Below are 18,771 nucleotides of genomic sequence, written 5' to 3' on the forward strand. Positions count from 1 at the left end.
CCCAGTACGGGATGTACTAGAGGCAACCACACACTGATGTTTCACTTCCTCTCTTTCTCCCTCCCTTCCCCATCACTCTATAATAAATAAATAAAATCTTTAAAAACACACACACACACTTGGGTTCTATGTCTCAAACTAACTCGCCTCTTCTTACAATTGTTAGAAATTAACTGAAAGTTATTAAAGAAAATGTAACTATCAATTATTTATTGTTAACCCAGGCAAACAAACATTTAAAATAAAATGTGAGGCCCTGGCTGGTGTAGCTCAGTGGATTGAGCGCGGGCCTGCGAACCACACGATCACTGTTCGATTCCCAGTCAGGGCACATGCCTGGGTTGCAGGCCAGTTCCCTGCAGGCTAGTTCCCAGCAGGGACGCACGAAAGGCAACCATACATTGATGTTTCTCTCCCTCTCTCCTTCCCCCCTTCCCCTCTAAAGATAAATAAATAAAATCTTAAAAAAATAAAATAAAATGTGAAATGAGCCACAAGAGTCAGTTACTGGTAATGACGTTCTGCTTTCCAAATGAATTGACTGAATGCACACACTTCACATGAGAGATGTGTGTACAGATTTCCACATTGAAGGTAGTGTCATGACAATAATTGGAGAGCTCAACAGCAGAATCTATGTCTAGCTTTATCTTTACATCTCTAGCAGGCAGCAGTGCCCAGCACCACAGTATAGGTACTACACGTTGTTTTAAATCATTTCTTGCCATCATAAAATTCCGTTTTTACAACACAATATATGCTTCCCCCGAAATCCATATTATGTCATGAATGAAACAGTATTTGAATATTTTGCTTGAAATGGACTTACTGGGCCTAAATCCTCCAGCATTCCTTTATTCTGTAAGTACCCAGGTAGTGTTTTAACTTTTCGGCGTTTGCAAGTGTACTCAAAAGCAAGGACCTAACGTCGTAGACATCTCCAGTATTCTGAGGAGCCCGACAAACCCTCCAAGGAGGAGCAGCCGACGTCCCTCCGTGGGCTGGCGCCACTCGCCCGCCCTTGGCGTAGCCCTTCGCTCACGCTCACGCGAGCGAGGCGGTGTCGGAGGGCGGCCACTGCGCATGCGCTCAGAAGCGGAGCGGCCCAGAGTGGTCCTGCGTCGGGTCCGGGCTGAGCTGCGGGGCCCTTGACTGTGGTGGGCCAGATCTGAACGCCAGGGTAGCGCAGGCGGCAGCCCAAACGTGACCGCTCTCGGTCGCGCCGACCTAGCTGCGACAACACGCCAGAGGTTGGCGTTCGCTTTCTGCCACTTCTGTCATCGGGGCGCGCCAGCGGCGGCGGAACCCGCCCTCTCCGGGCCGCGGATTGGCTGCTCCCGCTCTTCCCCTCCCCTTCCCTCCTGCACTTGCAGTCGCTAAAAGACCGCGACCTAGGGGCCGGCGTTCTGAGTGGACGCACCTTGCTTTAGCAGTTTGAGCTCTCTTCTAGTGACAGTTTCCAGAAATACTTTGGGTTTATATTATTTTTTGATCGGTGGAAGATGTTAGCATTTACTTTCAGTTCCGCACAAGTGTTTGGCGGGCAACTTGAATGACTTTTTTGTTTGTTTCGGAAATGCTAGCTATTTTCCTCCCCAGGTGTTCATATCCTTATTTTCCATGACAGATCTTGACGAAAATATATGCAAAAGATATATAAAGATGATAACTAATATAGTTATATTGAGTCTGATCATTTGCATTTCTTTAGCCTTCTGGATTATGTCTATGACTGCGAACACCTATTATGGTAAGTATGAATGTCCTAAGTCCTTTTTTAGTACACTAACCGGTAGAATTTATAATTGTGCTATTGTGAAATTAACTCATATTCTTTGAGTGGTTATGAGTTGTGTTCACTTAACTTGTACAGCCTGTATTTAATTTACCAGAAAATATAAACAGTGCCTTGAACGTTGTAAACTCTTTACTAAGTGCCGCTTGTGAAAATATTGGTTATATACCCATTTCAAAATGTTTTTGTTTTAAGTAATTATTACATCTACCTTGATGGGAAATAACTGAAGCATAGTTTCGTAAAGCTATTGCAGTGATGCTTTCAATAAGAATATCCGTAACATAATTTATCAGTTTCATTTGTCCCATAAAAATTAAAGATGACAGTGCTTATATTTGGAGATTTAGAGAATTCATCTCCTGTTCAGTCACTTCAAAAGAACATACTTCTTTTAAAATCTGAAGCCACTTTGCATAAGTAGGAGGTACTCCAGCCTCAGATCTTTTTTTTTTAAATATATTATTTATTTATTTATTTTTAGAGAGAGGGGACAGGAAGGAGAAAGAGTGGGAGGGAAACATCAATGTGTGGTTGCCTCTCTTGTGTCCCCCCACTGGGGACCTGGCCCGCAACCCAGGCATAAGCCCTGACTGGGATGCGAACCAGCGACCCTTTGCTTCACAGGCCCAGTGCCCAATCCACTGAGCTACACCAGCCAGGGCCAGCCTCAAATCTTTTAAGGTTTTGAATCTGCTTTAGAGCATAAGTATGCCTTTACACAAACTTCCTTGGTTCACCTATAAAAATAAAACACTTAAGTTCAAGAGGAAAAGTGAGAAGTAGATTGAGAAAGTGAACTCATAAAGGATTATATCTTAAGTGATTGCCAGTTCAGACCTTAGTTCTTTTTCAAAGAGACACGCGAATAATCAGACAGATGTTCTTCAGAGTAGGAAGCTTTCAGAGTTGTTCTTTCATCGTGTTCTTTCATCGAGTCACAGCAGGGGATGAGGGTTTGGGGAGGAGAGGCAAGGGAGAAGATTTTCCTTAATGACAATTTTAACTAAATAAATAAAACAGGATTTGTATGTAAATTGAAGGTCATTCTAAGGCCAGGCACCTGATGCGAATTAGTGAAGCTATCCTGGGTCTTTATATATATTAAGTAAAAGGGAATAGTTTTCTCATTAAACATTTGACCCATTTTGTCTCTCATTTTCTTATTTTTGATAGGAATATGCTCGCAAGCAATAGTTCACACTTTCCTTTATTGTAGACCCTCAGCCTTGGTGTTGAGTTGCTCAGGAAAGGCAAGGACTTCAAATAAGAAAATAAGGATCCATGCAAAAGAGGCAACCTCTCTTCACTTGTCAATTCTGCCACGTGGCCCAAGTTTCCAGTTTTTAAAACAGAAGCCAGAAATCTGAATTTGTATATGAAATCTAATCTTTAAATATTAACTCAAATTATTTATTCTCTGGGATTGTTTGTTTTATCTTAAATTGTTTAAAAATGCTCTGCTAGCCAAACAAAACATCTCTAAGCTAGATGAAATCTTTGGAGAAATCAGTTGCTAACTGTTGAATCCTGGGGTGTGTAGCATGTGAGAATGTTACTTGAAAAAAATTTCCTGAAAGGCAGAGAGGAATATTGGATGTTGTTAAGAGAGAAGTTTGTGCCCTGGCTGGTGTGGCTCACTGGATTGTACACAGGCCTGTGAGGCAGAGGGTCCCCAGCTGGACTCCCAGTCGGGGCAGGTGCCTGGGTTGCGGGCCAGGGAGCCCAGTAGGGTACAAGTGAGAGGCAACCACACATTGATGTTTCTCTCCCATGCTTTCTCCTTCCCTTCCCCTCCCTCTAAAAATAAATAAGTAAAATATCTTTTTTAAAAAAAGAAAAGTTTATTGTATGCTGTTCTTGAGATTTGAATGCATACCTTCTGTCCAAAAATAATTCATTTCAAATCTGCAAATATGTATGAAATACCCATTATTATGAATAATTGTAAATGGTTTCCAAAACTTGGGTAGGACTTACTTGGTTATTGCTGGTAGGATTGTTTCTCTGAAAATATACAAGTCTCAACATAAATATTTTACTTTGTGACTTTATCTCAGTTTCCTTATTTACGACAGTATTTTAATCCAGAATGCAGTTGTCAGTATTTACAGCCAAGACTACCTATGCATGACACACAGTTGATGTTCTACCTTTATAATTTTTCAGGTAACCTGCAGCCTATTTCTCCTTGGCGTTGGCTGCTTTCTGTTGTCATTCCTGTTTTCATCGTATTTAATGGCCTTAAAAAGAAAAGTCTAGATTACAGTGGGGCTTTAGGAGGTATGTTTTGCTTTTGAGTGTTTAATTGTATAATGTGCTTGCTTATATAATTTAGACTTATGTTTTCTAAATTCTGATTCTATGAGACTATAAATCATAGTTATATATTTTAGACAATGATAAAGTTATGCATTGCTGAGCATTCCTGTTCTGTCAGATTTTCAAATAGTAACATACTCTTTTAGTGTAATGTACAAATTTAACTTTGTAATTTGTATCAAATAAATTAATAGACTAGACTTTTGAGGACCTTGATTACTCTGCTCCTTTAGCTGTATTAAATTATCTGCTAGCAGAGACATTGGAGCACTCTTCCCAGGTGTAATATAAAAGAGCCATTGGAAAAAATAGCTAACAGATGTATTGATATTTTTATATGAATTTTATCTTAATCAATAAGTGTTAGGAATTGTTATGTTTTATTTACTTTGTAAATGTTATACACACTATGCGTTAGGCACTGCTGTTAGCACTTTGGAAGTATTAACTCATTTATAACAAATAATTTAAACAATCTGCTTAAATATAGTAACAGATATGCTTTGCTAACAATATCCTCTCAGGTAGCAGCTGCCTTGCCTCAATTTTTATTATTCTTGTAATTTATGCAAGAAGGGTTAAGTCCCTCTTGAAATTCTGTCTTCTTTGGCTTCCATGTTGTTTATTAACCTGCTTCTTCTCTTATCTTTCTGATCTCCACTTTTGTTTTCTGCTACTGTTTTTTTTTTTTTTTTTTTCTGCCTTCTAGCCCTTCGGCCTCTATTCATTGCCTCCCTGGCTTGGTTTAGAATTAGGTGATAAGTGTTTGAATCCTAGCACTGCCATCTGCTACCTCTGTGAACGGTGCCACATTTCCTAAATCTCAGAGCCTCACTGTTCTTTATCTTTTGTAAAGTAGGTCCTACGGGCTCATTGGTAAGGTGCAAACAGGATAATATGTGGGACAACACATCTTTTTAAACTATAAAGCATGATGTAAACACTCACTGTTAATAATTTATTATCTACTTTCAGCCATATTATAAAGTCTCCGAAGACAGATGTATCTTGCACTCTTGGGTCCCATGCTTCTTTGAGTAGGTGTTACACACATATAGGTGGTTAGGAAATACATGTAGATGACTTCAAAACCTCCATTCTTTTCCTAATTATTTCGGTCTGTGGAATCTTGGTATCTTTTTTCGTTTGTAGCTCTTTTTTCCCTTAAGGACAAAAAACTATAATGCTGATTTACAGTATAATATAGTGCTTGGGAATACCGTTATGGAGTATGACTGTAAGTCAGTTAAACTTTCAGCGTTGTGATTTCCCCATCTGTAAAATAAGAGGGGTTAGTAGTGCTTTTTAGCATTGACTTATCATGAAGAGTTATCCATACAAAAGGTTTAGCGCAATACCTGGCATGCACAATAAATATTTTACAAATGTAAGTTATTACTGTTTTTTTCCACTGCAGCTATTCATAATCTTAGGAATTTTACTAAGGTTTGTCATATTATGCCTTTAGCATGCTTGGGATTCAGACGAGTTTCAGAGCATCACAGGATCTGGGTATTTGGAGTCCTCACTGACACAGGAACACACAGCTCAGTGTTGATAGAAGAGGAAAGGGAAGGGGTTGAGACAGTGCTTCAGGTGGACACTGAAGTGCAGGACTCTGGCCTCCCTGAGAGAGTATCTCCAGACTAAATAGTGACTCATATGCGAGGATATGTGGCAAAGTGCTTGTAAACTGTTGTATGAAGCACTGTGCAGGCAATTTGCTCCAGAGACATACTTAATCTACTTAGCCATTGTATGTCTTTGGACATATCAGTGTAGACAGTTTATCATCAGGCTTTTGATTTGACAAGTTTAAATTTAATTTCACTTGCCAAGACTATTAGGCTTAGTGATTTACCATTCTTTCATCTATTCAACAAATATTTAGTGAGGGTCACCTGTAAGCCAGGCACTATTCTGGGCGGTGACAATTTCACAGCGAACAAAATGGATAAAAATTCCACTGTCAAATTACATTTATAGTCAGAGGAGACAGATGATAAATAGGATGGGTTTGAGGCATTTAATCCCCAGAAGAAGATGCTGTAAGCACAGGACAAATGGGATATTAACAAGGAAGGCCAGTGGTGGTGCCCCGTGTTGTCTCACAAGGGTGGCCTTCTCCTGTTTTTCGTCAGGTCTGGTGTTCAGTTTTTCTAAAATGGAAACCTCATTCTACCAGATGCCCACAGCTGATTAGAGTCAAGAAAACTGGTTTATGCTGCTCATTGGCACAAGGGACTGATATATGAGCCAGAATGCTACTTTATTAATCTGATAAACTACAGAACTACGAGGGTAACTGGAATATAAACATTTCTGTTCAGGCATGCTCTATTCTTGCAGTCAGGCTATTTGAGAATTCAGAGTATAGTTAGAAAGTTGCTTTGGAAGAACGAAGCCTGAGAAACAGTAATGCAAGTTGCAGATCAAAGGGTCTTGTTCATTGTACAGTGTTTGACAACCCTGCCAACCCCTGGTTCTTGAGGTGCTTGATGCGGACACAGGCCCGCAGTGTTCATGTCATTACGGATTAAATTAGACATACACACGGACTACTGAATCCTTAGGAGGAAAAGGGATGGCATGGCTTTTCTCTCAAGGGGAGCAAAAGCCACCGCCCTTGATGGGACGCCTTTATTGAGTTTCTCAGCATATTACTTATGGTCCTCATTTACTATGCACAGGTTGCTTTAGGTGGTTACCTTTTACAGAAAACAAAGGAGCCAGTGCTGCTAATCACATCACAGAAGAGGGATATTTGCAAATGAAAAGGGAAAAGTAGTTGAACCGGTTACACTGGTCCTTGGAAGGTTTAGCATGGATTTTGGGAAGTTACTTTACAGTAAATGTTTGCCACTGGGGGCTGGGCCCACGCCATGCAGAAAGGTCTCTGACATCTCCCCCTCCCTTGTTTTTAGTTAGGACTGCTATAGATCCCACAAAGCTTCCTGCTTGCTGGTCTCTCACAGGACCCTGGGAAAATAATTTGTAAATGTGTCAAAGTACACATAACATTATTACAATCCATAAACAACCAGTGGTGCCAAAGACCCACATTCTCAGATTAAGCCTATCTGTCACTGTCAGGCAGTGGTGATCAAATAGATAACATTCAAAGAACTCTGAGGGCCTATTTTGAGTCAGGGTCAAATAGCTAGAAAAGTTAGGGGAAACAAACTCATTTCAGGCTTGGACCCTTATTTAAATGGAGGGTATTAGCAAAGCAGGTTTCATAGGATTTTTATGCTTTCTCTCTTAGGCCTGCTTGCCCTGGGGAACCTACCCTTTACAGCACAGGGCCGCACCCACCTCTGGCATCGTTTCAGATTTAGGTTGAGCAGGAAGTAAGGCAGCCAAGAGATTAGGAGACTTCTTGAAGACAGAAAGAGTACTCAGGCTGTGTCAAAGCTGAGGGGCAAGGGTCCATCACCCCCTTTTGCTATAGCCCCCTAAGTCCTTCCCTGGGCCCTCCTCATGATCGTGCCTCTCTTAGGTTGCCCCTCCCTTGAGGGATCTTACCCGTCATTGGCTAACCAACCAAGCATTGGGGGCCGGCCAGGGTGAAGTAAAGCGGGCAGAGGCGGTATTCCTGCCAGGAAGAGAAGCTTTGTCTTTTCAGTGACTCAGGTCCTCATGGCAGAACAGACCCAGATGAAGCAGGTCTCTTGGGCTCTTACTTGGCCTTAGCCATGGGGGGTTACAGCTTCTGAAACCAGGCAGGGTGATTCCCAACATCTAATCTCCCGCCTTTTTCATTTATAAATGCAATTGTAGCTGTTAAGCCTGTGAAACCTACTATTTGCTATTCCCCAGCGCAATCTTAAGAAAACAACCTCTATATATATATCATAAAGCACAAACAAGAATTAAGACAAGGGGGCACCCAAGGGCTCTCAGGACCCAAACCCATAAATTCAGTCCATTGAACCAGTTTTTGGTGTTCAATCATTGAACACCATGGGGCACCAAGGAGTTGATGTCCTCTGCAAGAGGTGCTACAGCTTCAGCCCCTTTGGAGCAGGCTCCATCCTTCTCCACTGGCAGACCCAGGCCCGTGAGTGATGGTGCGAGTGTCCGTTTTCCTTCTGGTTGTTCAGGGTCAGCTGGGCCATCTGGTCTGTCGGTCGATTGGTTCTCTCAGCTTCAGGTAGCTGAGCTTGGTGTCTGTCCACTTATGATAAGGCTTTAATCTTTTGGCTGGCAGCCAGACAGGACCTGTAGTGATGGAAACATACATACCCTCTTCCCCATGTTAAGAGATCTACAGGGCCTTGCCATCTCCCAGTGAATCTCTAAAAAAATCTAAGGATGAGATTACTTTGGCTCTTTCTTCTGAAAATGTTTCTTAATTGGAGTACAAAGTGATTCATCACAATTTAGAAAGTTATAGGTAGATGTGGCTAATAAAATCAAATTTTGGGGGGAAGGACCCATGACTCCCCTTTTTCTTTTTTTTAAGATTTTATTCATGTATCTTTAGAGGGGAAGGGAAGGAGAGAGGGAGAGAAATATCAATGTGTGGTTGCCTCTCCTGTGTCCCCCCACTGGGAACTGGCCTGCAACCCAGGCATGTGCCCTGACTGGGAATCGAACCGTGATCGTCTGGTTTGCAGGCCCACGCTCAATCCACTGAGCTACGCCAGCCAGGACCCTTTTTCTGTTTTTTAAGAAGACTTTTAAAAGTATGATGAGCCTGCTCTACAATTGCCTACCCTGTTGGATTGTAAGTTATTCCTGCTTTATGTTTGACATTCCAACTCTGAAGAAAAATCTGAGTAGAATGTGCAAGGTATCCAGGGCCATTAGCAGTTTTAATTTGCTGAGGCTGTCCTAAATGACTCAAGCCAACGGGCTTGTATATCTTTAGCAGATTCTCCTGTTAGAGCAGATGCGTGTAGGGCATTAGAGTAAGTATCAGTAGAAATATGAACATATTTGAATTTTCCAAAGAGAGCGCAGTGAGTGACATCTGTTTGCCAAATTATTTGAGAACCTAGTCCTTGAGGATTAACTCCTGTAGATGGGGGTGCCTTGCTAAGGGCTTGGAAAGACAGGCCCCCTGCTGTTTCTGCAGGCTGCAGTGAGTTTAAGCAGCAAGTTAATGGCCCTGTTCTCAGGACCCAATAGCTCCTAGGTTCAGAGTTTTCAAGAAAAGTGGGAAAGATGTGGGGGCAGGTGCTCGGAAAAAATATGTTTTAGACAAAAGTGGTTGTGCACCAAGGACCTTTTGTGACTCGATTGAGTAACCATTCCCTTCGGGAGAATAGCCAGTTTTTCCCCAAGGAAACAATCAGTGTTTACAGGTACTGAGTTAAAAAGTGGTACTTAGTCTTTTGTGGAGAAGGGCTAGTTCTCCCCGGGAGACAGTACACCCACATTTCAGTTTTACAATAAAGGTCACAGCTCTGGCATAAACAAGGAGGATTCTTAATATTTCTTTAACATGTCACACCCCGATCCCACTTATAGCATGCTTTAGATTGACAAATTTATGAACACATTCACAACTATCAGAAACAGTTTTTTCTCTACTGGCAAATACATTTACTTTTTTTTTTTTTTTTTTGTTAATAAAGATTTTATTTATTTATCTTTAGAGGGGAAGGGAAGGAGAGAGGGAGAGAAACATCAATGTATGGTTGCCTTTTGTGTGTCCCCTGCTGGGAACTGGCCTGCAGGGAACCAGCCTGCAACCCAGGCGTGTGCCCTGACTGGGAATTGAACCGCGATTGTCTAGTTCGCAGGCCCGAGCTCAATCCACTGAGCTACACCAGCCAGGGCCTACTTTTTTAAAATTGGAGTTTTGAACTGCTCCGTTTCCAACCTGGGCCGGTTCACTCCTCCTTAGGCAACCTGGTGCCTAAAGCTCTTAGGAAGTCACCATATTGATGCCCAACTTAGTGCGGACACCCAATTGGCATAGCACATTACAGCCCAGAACTCCTGGGCTCCAGCCATCCTTTTGCCTCAGCCTCCTGAGTAGCTGGGACTATAGGCACATGCCACCGCACCAGGCCGGTCACAACTGCACTGGAGTGTCAGTGATCAGAACACGAATCCTGATATTTTCGAAACAAGGTCCTTATTGCCCGTCTGACTCCCACAAACTGTCTTCAATCTGTTCCTACAACTCCTGTACTGCCTGCCACATTACTGAGGGTGGTAGATGGGGATTTACTACCTAGCTAAGAGCTGAAATTAATAAAAATTAAATGCAGTTTCCTTTCCACACCTTCCCCTGAAAGTTAAAAGCCTTTGACAGACTCTAGGGTTCCAAAATAGTTTTATCAGACAGATTCTTCCAGTTGATTTGTTGTCTGGGTGAGAAGACAGATTCCTGGTGCTTCCTACTCCTCCACCTTCCCAGAATCCTCTCTCCAACTCATTTTTATAGGATTAAATTACCACGGTAATAATATAATTGAGAGTACTTTGCTACCTCAACACCAATTTTTACTCACTATAACACTTTTATATTTTGTAACAAAAGGCCTTTAAGGAACTTCTGTGTGATTTCAAAAGCTAATTTCAACATATGTTTGCACTTTCCTTATAGAATTACCTGTGGTGAGGCTTTATAATTTTTTACTTAAACAAACCATAGCAAGTTCTTAAGTCTCAAGCATATATTTGATCTAGCAACTGATGTCAGAGCCTCTTTCCATATTGCTGTGATAGCAAGAACACATCTTTCCTTTTCCCCCTCTTCTGTGTCATGAAATGTAAACTTCCCTTTTGTTTGTTTTCCTGACTGAACCGTAAATTTTAGAAGCCTTCCTGGATATTGGACACTCATGGGAAAATGAAGAATAAACCCTTTCTCCTTTGTTTACCCAAAAGAAAAAGAAACAGAGAAAAGTCTCAAAGTCTAAAATCACGTTCACAGAATATATTCCATTATTCCATTTTTGGTTCCACAGGCAATCCAAAATTGTTTTCATAGGTTTAAGTAGGGAAACTTAGGTAAGAAGTACAGTATCTTCATAGTACAGTATCATACAGTTTGTGAGGCTCAACACAAAGTATGTGAAAATTCTTAGAAAAGCATAAAAAGCTTATATTTTGGAAAATAAATACCAGGCTGTGGAGGGAAATGTGAAAAAAAAATAGAAACCTGAAAGACATTATAGTCTTACCTCCTCTGAGAGATTTACAGTTAATTTGAAATTTTTTCAGACTAGCCATTTATCTAAATAGTATATATGACATATATAACATATATTATTTAATAACAATAAAATCATATTGTGGTCTGTAAGTCCATTATAAGAAGTGTTTCTAAAATAATATCTTAAATTTATATAGCATAGTTTGTTTGGAAGGAAATCAAAATACAGTAAGAGATACATCTCAATCAAAATGACATTCAGTTCACTGTTTGGTAATATCTTAATTAGTAAAAATGGAAAGGTATTGGAAATGTACATTTCAAGTTATAACATGAAAATAACTGAAAAAATCCATTTTTTACAGTATTAATGTATGAACTAAGTATAATTCTATGTGTATATGTGTTTCTTTCAGGGCTGGTAGTTGGATTTATTCTAACCATTGCAAATTTCAGCTTTTTTACCTCTCTGGTGATGTTTTTCCTTTCTTCTTCAAAACTCACTAAATGGAAAGGAGAAGCAAAGAAGCGTCTAGATTCAGAATATAAAGAAGGTAAATTAATTATGTTTGACATTATTTTAAAATGTAACTTTGTTTCACTGTAACATATAAGCTTTTAATCAAAACACATTTAGACTATTGAAACAGATAAATTTGATATGAAGATTACTTTAAGTAGCAGCCTAATTTAGTTTATCACAATAACAGCTATCACAATAACAGCAAAATTTTAGAAGCACCAAAGTCTTTTCAGTAATTATTCTAAAACAGTATAGAATGTGGGCAAAGGTGCCATCCACTTTTAGTCATTTTAAAATCTTTAGTCATTTTTAATTTCTTAAACATTCAAATATATAAGTTCCTATAGCAGCATAATTTTCCTTCTGAGATGAAAACATTTCTTGTCTTCTTTTTCTACTTGTTCGCTTCTAGGTGGGCAGAGAAATTGGGTTCAGGTGTTCTGTAACGGAGCTGTACCCACAGAGCTGGCCCTACTGTACATGATAGAAAATGGCCCCGGGGAAATCCCGATAGATTTTTCCAAGCAGTACACTGCTTCTTGGATGTGTTTGTCTCTCTTGGCTGCACTGGCCTGCTGTGCTGGGGACACGTGGGCTTCAGAAGTTGGCACCGTTCTCAGTAAAAGCTCACCAAGGCTAATAACAACCTGGGAGAAAGTTCCAGTAGGTGAGTCTTTATTTAAGTTTCTTTTTTAAAAAATGAACAAAAATACCTTGATGTATTGTATTTCTTATTTAAGAGCCTTAGTCTCGTTAATTGGAAAGTTGTTATAGGCTATTAAATGGGTAATAATAAATATTTGGGGGAAATGTTAGCAAACGCTAGATAAACAATCCAGAAACACAGAGATTGAGTCACAGACATATCACTAAAGGAAGGGAACAGTAGATTATTCTTGCAGGGTCTATTAATGTGGTCAGTGTTTTAACATGTATCTTCTTTCCCCATTACCATTATCGGCCACAACTTTTTTTTTGGCTTTGTCATCGCCTCCTCCTCCCCTTTCTCTTCTTCCCTACACCTCCTCCTTCTTTTCTCCTTTTTTTTTCTTCCTTATCATCATGATCATGAAGAACTAACATACCCGAGTACCTATTATGTGCAAGGCACTGCTCTACATGGATTACCAGTAAGAACTATTAATAACTGTGTGGATGGGTTCTTTTATTTCTGTCTTACAAACAAGGAAACTAAGGCATAGAGAAGGTAGATAACTTCACTACAGTCACAAAGCTTGGAAATGGCATAACTGAGATTCAAGCCAGGCCGTGTGGCTCCACTGAACCATTATACTTCGCTGCTTAGAATGTCAGCAGTTAAGATGGAGGCATAGGTGGAGACGCCGTGCTTTCTCACACAACCAAGTTTAGAGACAACTAAATAATAGCAACAGAAACACAGCCAGAACACAGAAAATTGAACTTTTCGGAAAAAAAAATAACAACAAATTCTTCAGCCTGACCGGTAAGAGGGGGGAAACCAGCAGCTGGTGGAGCGGGGTTGCCCAGGAAAACTCGGTCAGACGGACTCGGGCATGCGGAACCCAGGCGCAGGGTTGGACCTAGTGAGCGACCTAGTGAGCGACCAAGTGAGCGACCGCGGGGAAACAACGAGCGAGCAGGGCCGATATTTGACTGTGGTCGCACATTTGTGCGCAGATAGACAAGCGAGGGAGTAGGCAAGTGGACGGGTCCCAGCAGGCCCCAGTGGCAAGTGGCAGCAGAGGGCGCCACCATTTCCCCCGCCCTGACCCCACCTCCACATACAACGTTATAACCCAGCGACCTGAGTGACCCTGCCCTGGGGAACCACCAAAGGCTCTGCTCCTCACCCAGCGGCAAGAAGCAGAAGAGGGGGTCACCATTTCCCTGCTCTGACCACGCCCCCACATACAGCATCACAACCCAGTGACCTGGGAGTCCAAGGCTCCGCTCCTCAAACTTAACAGGTGCGAACAGACCAAAAATGGCTCAAGAAGAACTCAAAGCCCCAGAGCCTATAAATCTAAGCAATGAAGAAATAGCACAACTCTCAGACACACAGTTTAAAACACTGATGATCAGGATGCTCACAGATCTGGCTGATTATAGCCACAAATTAGACAAACATATGAAGGCGAAACTAATTGAAATGAAGGGAATTGCACAGGAAACCAATAGCGATGAAAAGGAAACTGGGACTCAAATCAATGGAGTGGACCAGAAGAAAGGAAATAATGGCCAAACAGAAAAGAGTGAAGAAGCAAGAATTCAAAAAAATGAGGAGAGGCTTAGGAACCTCCAGGACATCTTTAAACGCTCCAACATCCGAATTATAGGGGTACCAGAAGGGGGAAAGGCACAGCCACCAGTGGAAAACTTATTTGAACAAATAATAAAGGAGAACTTCCCCAATCTGGCAAAGGAAATAGACTTCCAGGAAATCCAGGAAGCTCAGAGAGTCCCAAAGAAGGTGGACCCAAGAAGAAACACACCAAGGCACATCATCATTACATTAGCCAAGATTAAAATCAAGGAGAGAATCCTAGAAGCAGCAAGAGATAAGGGGACAGTCACCTACAGAGGAGTTCCTATCAGACTTTCAGCAGATTTCTCAAAAGAGACCTTACAGGCAAGAAGGGGCTGGAAAGAGGTATTCCAAGTCATGAAATCCAAAGAACTACAACCAAGATTGCTCTATCCAGCAAAGCTTTCATTTAGAATGGAAGGACAGGTAAAGTGCTTCTCAGATAAGACCAAATTCAAGGAGTTCATCATCACCAAGCCCTTATTATATGAAATGTTAAAGGGACTTATCGAAGAAAAAGAAGATTAAAAAGATGAACAGTGAAAGGACAGCAAACTCACAGTTATTAAGAACCACACCTAAAAGAAAAGCAAACTGAAAGGACAGCCAGATCAGGAATGGAAACATAGAAATGAAGATGTCAAGGAGGGTTAGCAGCAGGGGAGTGGGAGGAGGAGAAGGTACAGAAAATAAGTAGCATAGACAGTAGATAGAAAATAGATGGAGGGGCAAGAATAGTATGGGAAATATAGAATCTAAAGAACTTGAGACACGTCATAAACTAAAGGGGGGTAATGGTGGGGACGGGGGGGTAGGGTGGAGGGGAATGAAGGGGGGAATAGAACAACTGTAATGGCACAATCAATAAAAAAATAAATTAATTTAAAAAAGAATGTCAGCAGTTGAGGGGAAAAGACTTTTCTAAGTAGGCTATGTTCTTATGATATTTGGATTAAATAAAAGAGAACTCTTTTCTAAAATTACTCTTGATTGCAAATGTACTGACATTTTTTCCTTGCCTTGCCACTGTGCATTTGCTGATTGTTAACCAGATGATTTTATTCATGTTTCTTCTTCAGGTACCAATGGAGGGGTTACGATGGTGGGCCTCACTTCGAGTCTTCTTGGTGGTACCTTTGTGGGCATTGCCTTCTTCCTCACACAGTTGGTTTTTGTTAATGATTTGGACATTTCTGCTCCCCAGTGGCCAATTATTGTATTTGGGGGTATAGCTGGATTACTAGGGTCAATTGTGGACTCATATTTAGGAGCTACAATGCAATATACAGGTAAGAACTTTACCTTAATGTTGCAACTTATTGATATATTAAAGAAAGTAACATAGGATAAGGAAGTCAATCCCAAAGACACCAGGAGTGAAAGACCAGGAATTATTGGGCAAACTCTCTTCTATAGTTTTGACTTTCTGATTCTTTCTTGTTAAGCTGATTGAAAGAGAATCAGTCCTGCCGAGAAATGAGGAGAAGCTGTGTAAGGAGGATGTGCTAGTGCAGGGAACATGTGGTTTTGCTACTGGGACTCCACCCATTAGCAGGAAAGTCCCAGGTACTCCCAGGAAAGCAGACTATCTGGGATCAAATCACTTTCATGCTCCCTCCTTCCAATTGGTGTCCAAGTCTGAGATAATTGTCATACTAACGTGACTGTACACGTATGACCTACTTTGCTACTGTGACATCATGCTTGCTTCCTTCTTTGCTGAGTTTTTAGCACTGCTTAAGAAATATGGGAGAGTCAGTTTTCCCAGAAGTTTTCTGTGCTTTGCTTCTGAGGCCCTCATGTCACATCGGTGTACTCATATATTATGTTAGGTGTATATTTGCTTCAGACTCTAGTCAACTGTGTTTTCCCCTTTGATTCATACGATGAAGAGGCTGGAAGTCTGGAGAGTTCTCCTGAGTACAGTCCTCTCAATTCTGTTCACGCCCCAAGATACTCTACTTGCCCTTCTGCTCCCTCCACCACACCCCCCCCCCACACCAGTGAAAATGTTTGTTCTCTCAGTTTTGTTAGTCTCATCATGATGCAGAGGAGGAATCCATCTGATTTGAATTCACACTAAAGGCGCAATAACTCTACACATAGAAACATGTTCTTTTAAAGAGCCTAAATTTTACTCTAAACCGAGCTCTAACTGGGAGAATTTTTGATCATATTGAGTGGGTTGAAAAATAGTTGTGGTGGACCAGTTAAATAATTTAGTAACTCTAGGTATGCCTCCTTTGTGCTGGAGCCATGCCAGGTCCTGGGCATCCATGGCAGAGGCTGCTGACGTGATCCCTGCTTTCAGGGGCCTCACAGGTTGGTCTGGGAGGGAAAGCACTGGGTAGGCAGGGCCAGCCTGCCAGCTTCATGACATTTCTGCTTTACATATTCTCTCTTCTACTTCTGAATGAATTCAAGCAGTATTGAAAGAACAGTATTGAGTGGTACTGCAACCTATCTATTCAAAGAGGCCTTTTGTATTCAAGGGTTCCATATTTCTCACCATATAGATTATCCACTAAAGTCATTTTATAAGTGTCTGCGAATTTTTCAAATATTATTTCCTTTGTGGAGAAAAGCTACTTTTTAAAAATCAAGTCATTTGGTTTTTGTTGTTGTGGTGGTGGTGGTATTGTTGTTATTGTTGTTTTTAAGTAATTTGGACCTTGGCCCTCACTTGGCTTCTCCACTCTAGGTTGGGATGAAAGCACTGGCATGGTGGTCAACAGACCAGCGAAAGAGGTGAAGTACATAGCAGGGAAGCCAATTCTTGATAACAACGCGGTGAATCTGTTTTCTTCTATCCTTATCGCTCTTCTGCTCCCAACAGCTGCTTCTGGATTTTGGCCCAGGGAATGAACTTTATATGATTTACAAAGGTTGAAACTGTGGTAAAGTCAGCTACATTTTCAAGTTTCATCCTAAGAAGAATAATTATAGTGGCAAAGAGAAAATGACAGCTCCTGCCATATTCCGTTGTGGTGGAAGCCTGCATTTTTCATCTCACCTACTCTTTTGTAACAGCCAACATGTTCTAGTGAAAGACAGGACTACATAGAACTTACCCGTTCCTTTCTTCTGCTGACTGGAGCTTCTTGAGCAATGAAGCTATTCAATACAGTGCCCCTATGTATTGGTGTATATTGAACTGATGTCTTGAACTGGATCCTATATGAAAATATGAATTTTGTTTCTGTATACTAGTATGAGGACCAAAAGTCATAAAATTAAAAAATGGTTCTCAGCTGTGCTAGCGAAATGACACTGTCAGTTATCCAAATGTTATGTCCACTTTAAGTGGTTGAAACTGATGTGTGTGGAAGCCTGAACAGGTGTAGTATCCTGGACTTCTTCCATTACTTACCACTTACAATTGTGTTAGTAATGAAAAAAAAAGTAAATGTTTTTCTTGTATGACCATTAGGATGCATGGAAAAAATTATTTTTAAGTAAAAGCAAGAGACATCTATCATATCTAAAAATGTGCACCTTATATATTTTAGTTGACCTCTGAGCTGAAATTATCTCAAATTGATTATTTGTTAACATATTTTCTAGCTGTCTTTCAGATGTATATGGGAATCTACTTTACATTGGCATACTGAAACAAAGAGTCACTGGAAAATTATTGTAATGATGTTTTGTTTGCCAATCTAGAATTTACTGGAAGTTGCTCTGATTTCCTATGATACACCTTTTAAGTTGTGCTGACCTTTACATTACAGCCTCAATTAAAGTGAATTCTACTTTTCAGTTTTATTCTTCACTGTGATTAACCGTGTTCTAAAGGAGTTTTGTAACCAAACAACCACTTGAGTCCTACTGCTCACTGCCCATAGGAAAAAACTCCCGAGACAGAGATGGCTGTAAAGGAAAAGGAATTTTTATTTACAATATGTACAGCAGGTTTCTTGATGGGGCCTCCTCCTAGTTGGGGGAACATGACCACCACGTTGGTTTCCCATAGCGTCCTGCATGGGGGAAGGGCGTGGGGCTTGCTGCCCAGCCACCCACCTCCCTGGACTCACTGGTCCAAGCCTCCTTGCCTCCCTTCTTACAGCCTAGTGCCCACAGCCCTTCTGATCAGCTTGGAGTAGTCAGGGAGGGGCATGGGGCCTGTCCCCTGGCTATGCCGGGACCACACACAACCGGCATGCGCTGGTGTGGGCTGCAGGCAGGAGACAGCCACCGTGGCTTCCTATCTGGGGAAGGGACGTGGGGCTTCCAGCCAGCCACGCTCTCTGAGCTCCCAGCCCAAGCATCCCCTCTGCCCTCTTACACGAACATGCTGTTCTCTTGTCTAGGCAGCCCCTGGAATGCTCAGGAATGGGTATGGGGAATCCTTCTGGCAAGGCCCACCACTCAGGAACTTCGGTCACCAGCCAGGGGGTGGGGGAGCAAAAGCATGCATTTTCCACATGTTCCACTTTTTAAAACTGCCTTCATAATCCCCCAGCACAGTAGAAATAGGTAGGACAGTATGTCCTTCCCACCCAATTACCCTCCCAGCTTTTGGCACCAGTCCCTATACACCTCATTTTGCTGCATCATACACAGGCCATCCCTGTCGCTAGGGCAATGAATTCATGAGCTGTCTTTGGAGCATCTCCACCCATCCTCAATTCTGGGGGTTGTCTCCCATTACAATTTGATATGGTGTGGATTATTTTGCTAAAAGTATTTAAAAACCTTTCTTGTGATTTCCGTTTCCTTTCATTTCCTGA

General features: G+C 41.4%; 1 protein-coding gene across 1 annotated transcript; it reads left to right on the forward strand.

Annotated features, from left to right (window-relative positions):
- Positions 1–1,242: 1,242 nt before the first annotated feature.
- On the forward strand, positions 1,243–17,800 carry TMEM19 (transmembrane protein 19). Its single transcript, XM_037161174.2, has 6 exons — positions 1,243–1,750; positions 3,965–4,078; positions 11,648–11,785; positions 12,167–12,421; positions 15,121–15,330; positions 16,743–17,800. The coding sequence occupies exons 1-6, from the start codon at positions 1,621–1,623 to the stop codon at positions 16,904–16,906; spliced, it is 1,011 nt and encodes a 336-aa protein (XP_037017069.2). The 5' UTR covers positions 1,243–1,620; the 3' UTR covers positions 16,907–17,800.
- The last annotated feature ends 971 nt before the right edge of the window (positions 17,801–18,771 follow it).

The sequence above is a fragment of the Artibeus jamaicensis genome, unplaced genomic scaffold, assembly GCF_021234435.1.
Source record: "Artibeus jamaicensis isolate MK-2021 breed Jamaican fruit bat unplaced genomic scaffold, CSHL_Jam_final contig_233, whole genome shotgun sequence".
Taxonomy (NCBI): Eukaryota; Metazoa; Chordata; class Mammalia; order Chiroptera; family Phyllostomidae; genus Artibeus; species Artibeus jamaicensis.